The 11819-nt window shown below is 42.1% G+C and overlaps 2 protein-coding genes across 2 annotated transcripts; both read left to right on the top strand.

The window, feature by feature from the left end:
• The first annotated feature begins 9206 nt into the window (after positions 1-9206).
• On the top strand, positions 9207-10963 carry LOC117237739. Its single transcript, XM_033502041.1, has 2 exons — positions 9207-10627; positions 10696-10963. Exons 1-2 carry the CDS (start codon positions 9207-9209, stop codon positions 10961-10963), a joined length of 1689 nt encoding a protein of 562 aa, XP_033357932.1.
• Positions 10964-10965: 2 nt separating this feature from the next.
• On the top strand, positions 10966-11487 carry LOC117237778. Its single transcript, XM_033502105.1, has one exon. The coding sequence runs from the start codon at positions 10966-10968 to the stop codon at positions 11485-11487; it is 522 nt and encodes a 173-aa protein (XP_033357996.1).
• Positions 11488-11819: the final 332 nt, after the last annotated feature.

The following is an 11819-nucleotide window of genomic DNA, read 5'->3' as shown; positions in this document are numbered from 1 at the left end:
GTATCGAATCGTTGTAATTCCAAAGATGTCAATTGATGTAATGTAATAATAAAGTATAAAGTATAATTTCGTCTGTGGTATAATCTTTCTATTCCATTTTGTTACGTCGCACCGCGAGCAATATGGCAACCAGATGTCACCGGATACTCGCAGCGTATCCTCCATAGTTTCAAGTACCTTCCATAAATCTCATAGATTTCCTAGAAAAGGTCCTTCAAACCAAACAAACGTCTGTTTCCGAAGAATTTCTAAAGACTATTGTCTACCCCGACTGGACAAGGGAAAGTTAGTTTTTCTCACGTATGCTGCAACTTTCCTCCCACTAACCACTTTCTCTCGAGGGCGGTTAAAACCCTTCGTTAACCAATTAACAACGAAGTCACTTCCTTCACTCTCCTAACTAAGATGGTCACCAACAAATCCGATGGTCCCGTGCGCTAGACACACCCATCCTTAGCTTTCCTCCGAGACAGCATCGTCTCCCAAGACAGTTCTGATTTCACATCCTTCGAACGGTCAATATCCTTCCACCGGGTAGGACACACCCACAGATCAGTCACTCATTCATCTCGTACATATTCTCAACGCGAGAATTGATTATAATTTCAACAAATAAATAAAAAAAAAATCTCGTACATACGCACCAGCGTAACTGCCTTCGTTATAAGTTGTTGGAATAAACGGTGAAATATAACTTACTATACTGTGTCATATTCATTTAACCACCTCTTATCTTAACCGAAACAGGGGAACGACTACTTCGCGGCGTCGATTCACCGAATCGTAGCGAGAATTTACGCCTCTCGCTACTGCGACTGCGTCTCTCCGCGAACGGTCGTAACACATTGATCGACAGAAGTATTAGACTCTAATAACATAAATTTATATATTTTCTATTTCCCAGCCACCAGTTTTATAGATTTTTCTATCTTCTGTACTACTTTTATCCCTTTTATTTTTTCTTACATGAGATTATTGTAAATTTAATATCATTTGTTCGCAATATTTGTTATTTATCTTTCCTTGAATTTGAAATTTCGCGCTTCAATGTTGTGTGTTGTTCGACGTTTTATCGAACGATGTTTATCGAACTAGTTTATGAATACATACATAATCATTAAAGAATCTATAAACCTTACTAGTTTGTTTTTACTAAGTTTTGTTACAGAAAACATGTTCTCATAAATTTTCAACTTTAATTTATGGAAATTTATTAACCTTAAACTATAAAATCATTCAATGAGTCTTTCCGGATGTTTTTATGTAGTCATAATTTCACATATCAGCACAGCTCCACAAATAGGATAAGAGTTACGTGGAAGCAACAGGGGGGAAGAAGAACATATAGAGATCTAAAGGTTATTTTTGTCTCATTCAAGTTTCTGTTAACCGGCTTGGAAATTTCCTGTGCTTGTTTCGACTTTGAAGTCTTAAAAAAAAAATTGTAAGTAAATAGTATATATATAGTATGTATATCCCGATCAAAGTTTCTCTTTATAAATAATAAACCGTTCAAAAACTATATTTTGTATGTTTTTTCCTTATTCATAATTAAATAATAAATATGAAATACTTCTACAGAAAGCCGACATCCTTCAATTAACCGAACAGCAGATGATTTAAAAATTAGTAGTTGAAAGAAATAAATGTTATTACATGTTCATAATTGATCGATAAATTTTCGAAATACGACATATATGATATTTTCATGCTTCAATTTACGATCAAAGGATATTCAGAGTCGCAACTTTTAATCGAATCGAAACTCCCAAGCTGCATGTTTCACGCAGAGGAAATGGGAGAAAGAGTTACATAAACACTGATAAGTGAGCCAGTGAGAAGTTAAATTGATCGATTCCATTTTTAAACAAGTTTTTTCGTTCTAAGATCCGATCGACTAAATCGCTACACTCACTGCTGATATTTATTTAAATTTATGTTTTTATAGAGCGCGACGAAGGAGAAGAACCTAGACAGAAATTTATTTTACTTACTGAACTATTAATAGCTGCTAAACTTTGTATATTTGTACACTTTCGCGCGTATTTTTACATCTTTCAATTTACCGTAAAACCTTATTCACATTGAACTCTTCAGAAACCAAACGATTAATCTCAATAGAGTCAACCTTCTTTACAAACAAGGTATTTCTATATTGCAACTATTTTGAAACATATACACGTATGAAATATAAACATATTTTTCATCCTAATTCCGGACACTCTTTTCACATGGATTTCGTCAAAATTATGCGGCCTTGCGATTAAAAGAAATTTTCTCGAGAAGTGTCGCGATTAGGCAACTTATTGGTATTAACAGATTATTAACAGAAAGACAAAATAAACTCCGTTACACAAATCGGATGATCAAGTTTTCGGAGGAGAAAGAGAAAGAGACAGAGAGGGGAGAGAGAGAGAGAGAGAGAGAAACAAGATTTATTGAAGGGAGAATGAGGGAACGGAAACACTTTGAGGAAACACTTTGAGCTCTATGCTTCGACCTGTCCAGCCGCCAATCGAATTAACGTGCCATCCAGCATTGATTTTGCGTCCATATCGTGGAACCATGCCGTATTTATTGTTTACCAGGTTTCCTGTGTCCTATGAATTTCAATTTTTCCGCAAGATGCCGCAAGATGCAGCTCGTTTTCCTTAGACTCCGATGTGAAATCGCGCGAAAAAGTAAGAATGAAGGCGTTTCCATTGGATCGCGATTGCACTTTATCGTATTAATTAACTCGACATTACAGCGTAGTCCTAGAAAATCGTATTAATCGAGGTAATCCGATGCAATTGATTCACGGCCAGCGTACTGCTGCGCATCACGCGAGTCGTTGTCTCAATTATTGAATTGCTCGTTGCGAAGTATTGTAGCGGAACCTCGGAAACGAAATTAACGATGTAATTGGGGACAGGATGCATTGTAACGATGGAAAATATTTTAGTTATAACAGCTAATTCGAAGGTTGAAAAATATCGATCGAACTGTTTGCTGGTGTTCGCCCAAGGATTCGAACATGTAGGGGTATAGTGGTTGAACAATTAGATCTGGTCATATCTGTTAATTTTTCTGTCGTTATTGCATAATTCATTGTATTCTTTGGTTTACTATATACACGTATCCCGTTTGATAAATTATATTTCTAATTTTCGTTGATAATATTAATACTTTGCATTCGAAGGTTTCATTTATTCATATTACCAGATACTCCAAGTAATTTCAGTAGAAAGAACGTGTTTTCGTATAATTGGTTAAATATATGCGTAGAATGAAGAGTCATAGCCGCATCACTCATCACCTACTCACTCACTCACTATCATCGCGCAGTGCGATACGATTTTGCTTGGTAGTGTAATATATCTTCGGCCAATACGTCGGTTTATTTTTCTGATTGTATCTTACCTGTTCGTTGCAAGAATACGTGAGATAATTATGATTTGACAGGTTAAGGACAAATTTTTAATTTATTGATTTATTAAATTTTTAATTTATTAATTATTTAATTTATTTGATATTATTAGCGGAGCCCTCGATTGCGAAGGGTTATAGTAGCGTCGAATAAAATTGAAATTGTTAATAGATCATTTTCTGATATTATATTTCAATGGATCTTCGTGGAAATTGGAATAAAGTCTGATTCTACTATTTATCTTAGAAAACTTGAAAAACTAATTAATTATTCGTATCGAATTAGTAATATTCGTTTGTTTGTAAAATGTACTTGTCAAGATAGTATTATATAAAAATGCTGAATCTCGACAGGTTAATTTCTCATGTGAGTTTTCACGAAGCTTGAAAAAATAGGATTTGTAATTAGTGTTATTTGCGACAGACATTTATTTTCCCTGAAACCTATGTAGGTCACAAATATTTCTAGTAGCAATGCGTGTGAACTACATTCGCTTCTCTATGTACGTACATATGTACTCTCAAAATTTCATTAAAATCGTTCTTACGTTATTTTAAAATCCATTCTAAAATCGATTCTATGGTGACAACCAACGGTGTAACTTTATAATTCGACGAAATTTTCCAATGCATTTCAAACAGACAAATTTTTACAATCCCAATATAGAGAAGGTATAAAAATAAAATAGTTATTTTTCTTGCTCGGTTCTAGATGAGAACAATAAAAGTTGTGTGGACAGTGATTAAATTGCTTTAAGGAAAAACCTCCTATTTTTTGTTTTATATATTGACTTTTTGTTGCAATATTTTCCAAGAGCTTCGACTCGCATCGAGTCGTATAAAATCGTAGAAAAAGGCGCTAGTATTCTTTATAGTTGCATAGCTTCCATCATCGCCTGGGTAATAGGCCTCGCTTCGTCTTTGTCGCGACAATCTCGTTACCAAGACTTCGATCTTCGAGTTGCTTAATGCGATATCGACATCAGAACGATGCCTCGACGAGCAATTCATCAAAAAAGTTTTTTAAATTTTATTCGTGTAATCTCGAAAGTGACTCGATATTGACCGAGAATAATACGATGTTTCATTTATTTGTCGAAGCTTGGGTGAAAATTTTCCGCCGACAGATTTTTGATTGCAACCAACGACATTTGAAATTACTGACACGAGAAATAGAAATTTATTGTCATAACTAGCAACGTTGTAAATTGTTCGTATTTGCTTTGATACGAAGATGAATTGGAAATTATTAAAATTTAACAATTTAATAGCATTTACAATTATTCGTATTATCTCATTTAATTATATCATAATTGACAATACAGAAGTGTCACTGTTTCTGTATACCTAAATATATTATGTAGTATCGTTTGTTTTTTTACAATAACTGTGCAATTCCATCGTATTGATGCCTTTTCTACTGTAATTCTACTCCTAACTAATTACATTGAATCAACGTCAGTCATTCGCATAATAACAATTCTATTCCCTGATATTCCCAACCCGAAAGCAAATATCCTCTTCCAAATTGTTGCGTATGTATAACCATCCGATTTCTATAGTAATATATTAGCCGTACTGTATTATGTGGATTCTTCGTTGTACGAACGTAAGTAGTCAAGTGAAATTTGTGATGTTCCTTGATCTATGTACGTTACGATCAGTTTGCAACAGGTAACGCAGTTTTCCCGAGTCGTTGCACGTTCAGCAAGAAATTAATCAGCAGTGAAGAAAAATATAAAGTTCCCCTGTATTTCTAACTTTGTACTCTGTAATGTCACGGTTTCTAATCTTTCATCCATAGTTCACACTTTAAGAAAAATTAATCAATTACATAAATTACGTTGCTTAAAATCGTCGAATTTATCTAGTCGGTTAAGCGTGTAAAATCGACGAACGGAAGATTGTTCAATGAGAAAACTCGACATTACCAAAATGAACGTTTGCCCATGTTGAAGTAGCATTTAAAGGATGAACGCGATACTCAGCGTCGAGTCGAAAACGTTTCGAGTTCGAGTTTCTATTCGCCTCCATATGAACCCATTGAATAATCGATACGAGTTGCTCGTTACACGGTAATTCCTTGCTTGCAAATTTGAAAGCCACCCCCATAGGCCCTGTTAATCGGTCAGACTAGCGCAGAGACGCGTTTCATTTGCTATAATTCGATCTTCGGACGGTTTAGTTATCGTCGCATTTTGACGCTGCTTACCAGCAGATTAATCTCTAGCAAACAATTGATAGGCGTCACAAACAGACCAGTTGCTTCGTAGTTAGCGAGTCTCTGGACGTTCAGAATACGAGGATCCAGCTGATCCACCATTACAATTAATCGGATTAATTCTCACTCCCTCTCGCCAAGGGATATATGTAATTGATTTTCTGAATCAGGGATGGCTATTCCGATAATATACTGTAAATATAAAATATAGCGAAAATACATAGTAAATCGAATTTTTCCTTTTCATTTCTTAACTTTATCTGTTCTCAAGATACATAGCTTTTGCAGTTTCCGTAATGGGACAGAAAGCGGAACGTCTTTAGGCTATCATCTTTTTCTTTTTACAATTTAAATTCGTTTCTTCAATGTCCGTTAGAACATTTTCCAGCCAATATTTTCTAAAATTTCACACGTATCCTTCCTTCGCTATAAGACGCGAGATACACGTGTACTTCAGCATCGACGTGTCTTCAACTCATCGACGCCTCTTTCTCGGCGTTTCCCATAGTCCGTTTTCCATTCTGTCCGCGTTTCAACCCCCGACCACATTTTCTGTGCAACGTGAACACACATCCAAATATGGGTTGACTGCGACACGGGAAAACTCAGCGTTAGAAACGAACGAAGAAACGCCTAACCATCGTGAAAGCGATGTGAACGCGGAAATCGGACGAGGCGAAGTTAATTTCGACTATCAGCCAGCTTTGGGCAATGAATCTCGACGATTTCCGCGAACATATTGGACTTATCTGCTCCAGCACGCCTTACAATCACGATAACACCTTCTGTTGCACGCACGTGAACACGCAACCCCCTCGTTACCCTCGAAACGAGCGGTCAGAGATCCGTGAACAAGATTGAAATTCGTTACGGTTACGGAAGCCGTTTACGAGCCTATGGATTACGAGGGTCGTTTCGAAGAATGTAGTGAGCGATCCCATGGAGCGTAATTCTTAGCCCATTAACGGGCAACGTTGCGTTAGCGAATTTCATCTGTCACCTTTTCCCCAATGAATTTGCGTTATCGAATTCTATTTGTTAACATTATCACCACGACAAGCAATTCCAAGGATGAGCTTCGCGTTTACCTTGTCTCTACTTTTTCTATCTGGATTCTACAATTTCATGAGTTTCAAAGGATGTGGATAAAACGGCATTATGAGAAACTGTTGGTTGATTCTTCATGGGTTAACGTAGTTTTGAAGAAATTCTTCCAGGAACCGGGAAGAATATTAAACATTGCAATCGGATACAGTACCAATTCTGAGAACTTTGAAAATGACACGGTACCACAATGTCGCTATAGAGACCAATATAATGTTACTCTAGACGCTTTCACTGCTCGAATTGTCACAATCATTTTTTATACTTCCGATCCTTGATCATGCCAAAGCGTTATTTTTAAAAAATAAAATATATAATAGAAGTGTGTATAGAACTGTTGAAAGGGTCCGTGTAACAGACTTTCGTCGATGATCTATACAACTAAAATTCTTAATATTAAATTCAATTCGTAGAATATTCAAATCTATCTATAGTTTGATCGAATCTTCGATTATAAATCGACGTAAAATTTTTGGATACTACAAGCGTAGCCATCGTTCAGTATCTCGTAAACGTCTGATGAAGAAGTACATGTTACAAGGCTTATACGTCAAATCTATAGAACGCCTGAATATAACTGACTTCCCAATATTTCAATATTCCTGGTCCCATAGCTATATCGGATGTCGATTAATACGAAACATGAGAAGTCAATCAATCGATATGTTCAATGGCACGTAATCTTGATAAAAGCTGTACAAACTTGCAGTCCTTTCCTTGTTTATAACGGGAAATTGAATACTTTGTAATTAAATTGTAGAAACAGAAGCAATAAAATGTTGCGTGGCCTGTCGCAATAACGTAACGAATCGATATAACGGTTGCCACAGACTAATTAATTAATATCAATCCCGCGATCCTCCATCGCAGCTGTCTTTATTTCCGCGTAGTTTGTATCGAATTCGTCGCGTTTCATCGTGAGAAATCTTCAGCCGTTCCAAAAGTTTCGTAAAGATTAATCCTTCATAATTGAAGAGCGGAAGTAGATAAAGTTGCCAGTATCGAAACTAAAGTTTTCTGGGAAACGACTGTTGTGAGAGAAATTGTTTGTTTATGGGAATGTTATTTATTAGAAAAATATAACGATACTTATTTATTACGCATATTATAATACTTTATATAATTTTACGATATCTCTATTCTATCGTTTCAAAGATCTGTTAATTAACGATAAAAAAAATATCTTCTTTATATCTTAAGAGAAGATATGTAAGTCCATTATGTAGTTTGCTTAAGAAGGTCAGTAGAGATTTTCTTATCTGATGGGATAATTGAGGCAGATTTATCTACGCACATGTTCAAGCACGATGGAGGGAGTTTGCTGGCACATGGTGCACACAGTCTAATTTAGGGAACTAATCGTATAACATACATCATACACAACCTATATCACGTATGAAACGTTAAAAACTGTACGAATTATTATGATTACACTTCCCTTCATATTTAGTGATATTAACCTTCATACAAACAACCTCTTCAAGGAAAAACAAAATTCTTTTTCGAAAATGGCACTTCCAATTCTTCTTATTCTCACTATTTAATTGCTAGCCGTATCAAGTAACAACGAAAAAAATAATAATATCTAAACGTTAAGCAGGTCCATATTTTTGGGGATACAATTAAAAAAGTAAATCGTCGGTGGAATATTGTTTCACCTATCAAGAATTTTGGAAGATATAATTAGAAAGGTACAACCTGGGTAGAAAATTGTACTCCTTATCGAGCATTTTTGAAAATATAATTGAGAAAGTGGAATCTGGATAGAAAATTGTTTTATCTACGAAGCATTATAAAAAGTAAGTTTAATAAAACTATACCTTGGATATTTCATATATTTTTTCATATTATACGCATTACATTATAGAAGCAAACGCGGACTGCTCAACGTCATAGGCTCAGAATCTAAAACTCTATTCGGAACTCTCCTCGAAAAAGATCTAGAACTCATTAACGAAAATATAGATACATTTGTAGCGGCACTCGACACAGCACAAATACCGCTACTCGACATAAACAACTAACGGATGACCGTAGCGCAGTGGTTAACGCATTAGGTTACGAACGTTCGGGGAAAGTAGTGGGGGGATATATGGGAGGCAGACGTAGAGAGGACGGAGCTGCGAGCGTAATCGAAATCTCCGGAAAACTGGAGAGCTTGGGCAAGGGAGGTAACCAGAGTGGAGGACTAGTGCCTGTGAACGCAAAGCGGGTGTGGATACGGGAAGTCTGGCTTGGACAAGGAGTTAAAGCAAAACCAAGCAAGTGTGAGGTTAGGACGGTGGAGTAGCCCTATTAGGACGCGTGACAACAGCGCCGCTATACGGGCTACCCGAGAAACTACCCAGACGCAGCCATATTGGCGCGTGCGCCGAAGCGCGTCGCGCGGGCCACTTGAAAGTGACAGCGACTGGCAGAGTGGCAAGTGCTGACCGAGCGACATTTCCCGCCCAACGGGGAAACAGACGCAACCATGGCGAAAGGGAAGGAAGTAGAGGAAAACGCTAGGGGACGGAGGGAAACGGAACTGGCTGCGGAGCTGCCACACGTCAGCACCAGGAGCATGACGAAGGCGATGCAGCCAAAGGAGGGACCCTCCCGCTTCACGCTGGACAAGGAGGGAATATGGACTGAGGAAACAACAGAGGAGGAGGAAACCCCCGCCAGAGAAGCACCCCGAGCGAAGAGAAAGAAGGCCAACGAATCCCCCGAACTCCCCGCGGACCCGGCTGAAGAAATGAGAACAGCCACAACGCCGGACATAGGAGCCGAACTGATTCGCCGGGCCGCCGAGGTGGCCAAGGCTGCCGAGGCACCCCGCAACCACAAGGGCACGCAGGTGAAAACCCTGAAGGAGGCGGCGAGAACCATCACCGTGGGCGTGACCGAAATAGTGAGGAGAACGGACCCTGGCACCGACGCACTCGCTATAGCGCAAAGACGCATAGCAACACTGGAGGCGGCGGTAGAGGCACTCCGAAAAGAGCCGGCCTCGCGCCCCACCGCGGATGAGAGCAACTACAGGGCGCGTCTCGCTGCAGTCAAACACCATGCAGAGGAGATGAGATCCTTGCTGCACCGACTGGAGGAACGACTGCAGAGAATAGAAAAAGGAGAAGGAAAGGAGGTCGCTCCTGCCGCGAACACGAGAGGGATGGAGCCTGGAGCCCCAAACGCCCCAGCGCCCAAGGGAGGCCGAACAGCTGTCATCGAATGGCAGACGGTTGAAAGGAAAAGAAGCGGAAAGAAGAAGGAGGCAGGAAAGAACCAGCCGGCGAAGCTGATACCCGAGACAGGGGCGGAGAGACAGAGGGAAACTCCGGAGAGTGGATTGGAGAACGCACGAAGAGGGGGAGGCAGGGGGCCCCTCCCGCGCGCACCGCGAACGTCAGCGGTAACAATCACCCTGACGGACAAATCGAGCCAATCCTACGCGGAGGTGCTGGCTGCGGCCAAGGACAGTGTCTTCCTGACCGAGCTCGGCATCAACACGTTGAGGATGCGGAAGACCATCGCTGGAGGCGTCATCTTAGAGGTCCCCGAAGACCAGGGAAGGGAGAAGGCCGCAGCGGTCGCAGCACAGCTGACGCGGGCTCTGGACCCGAACGAGATCCGCGTGGCGACACCCTTCCGAGCCGCGGAGGCAAGGGTGTCCCTGATAGACATTGCGGCCACCAAGGCGGAAATCCAGAACACCCTGGCGAGGAAGAGCGGCTGCAAGCCGGAGGACATCCGGCTGGGAGAAATCCGCCCCGCCCGGAACGGTCTTGACACCGTGTGGATACGAGGCCCTGCCAGTGCAGTGAGGAAACTGGCCCAGGCTGGAAAGGTCGCCATAGGCTGGTCGACGGCGAAGGTCGAAGCCATCGAACGGAGACCGTTGCAGTGCTACAGGTGCCTTGGGATAGGACACACGGGAAAACCTGCACCGCCAAGGAGGACAAGGGGCACCTGTGCTTCAGATGCGGCGAACCAGGGCACCAGGCGAGAGCATGCACTACTGCGAGCCCGAAATGCCTGCTCTGCGAGGCGCTTGGAGCACCGTCGGTGCACAGGATGGGGGGACCGGCCTGCGCCCCCTCGAAGAAAGGAACGAAAGGTGCCGCCCGCGGATCCACGGCTGCAAGAGGCAGCGAGAAAGGCTCCCCGTCGCAAAGCGACCCTAAGCCCGCGAACAAGGAGGTAGGCACGGTGGAAGCCACAAACAAGGAAAGAACACCAAAGAACTGAGAATGCGCTTCCTCCAGACTAACCTGCGAAGGTCAAGGCGAGCACAAGACCTGCTCCACCAAACCATCCGGGAGAGCACGGTCGCCCTAGCGGTGGTGGCGGAATCATACAGAGTTCTGGATACCCCGGAGTGGGTCGGAGACACGGACGGAATGGTTGCCGTCACCTGGACATCAACGCCCGGGGCGTTCACCCACGGAGCCCTGCTGGAACGCGGCAACGAATATGCCGCGGTCGAGTGGGCAGGGATGATGGTGGTGGGGGTGCACGTGTCACCTAACAGCGGACGGGCAGCGTTCGAGGAATTCCTGGACGGAGTTGGCGACTGCGTCAGGCGACGACTCCTCCGACAAGTGCTCGTCCTGGGAGACTTCAACGCGCACTCCACGGAATGGGCGAACGCCAGGACCAACGCGAGCGGCCGCACGCTATCAAACTGGGCCGTGGGACTTGGACTTCTGTTAGTGAACAGGGGCTCGATCAGTACCTGCGTGACGTGCAGAGGGAGCCCATTGTTGACATAACATGGGCCTCCCTCGAGGTATTCAGGCGGATCTCAGGCTGGAGAGTGGCCGAAGAGGTCGAGACGCTGTCGGACCACCTCTACATATTCATGGAGGTGGACGCACCTGGACCTGGAATGCCGACGACAAACGACGGGCACTGCCCGCCGAGGGGGAGGCGCGCGCGCCCACCGCCCAGATGGAAAATAAAAGAAAGGAATGAAGATCTACTCCGGGCGGCTGCTATAGCAACAGCTTGGAGCTGGGAGGCCTCGACAACGACGACCGAAGCAGACGAGGAAGAGGAGGCCGAGAACCTCCGCCAAGTCACGACAGCAATCTGCGATGCATCC

Source organism: Bombus vosnesenskii, unplaced genomic scaffold (assembly GCF_011952255.1).
Source record: "Bombus vosnesenskii isolate JDL3184/JDL3185 unplaced genomic scaffold, Bvos_JDL3184-5_v1.1 scf7180000013398, whole genome shotgun sequence".
Classification (NCBI taxonomy): domain Eukaryota; kingdom Metazoa; phylum Arthropoda; class Insecta; order Hymenoptera; family Apidae; genus Bombus; species Bombus vosnesenskii.
This window is presented reverse-complemented; position numbering and strand designations above follow the sequence as displayed.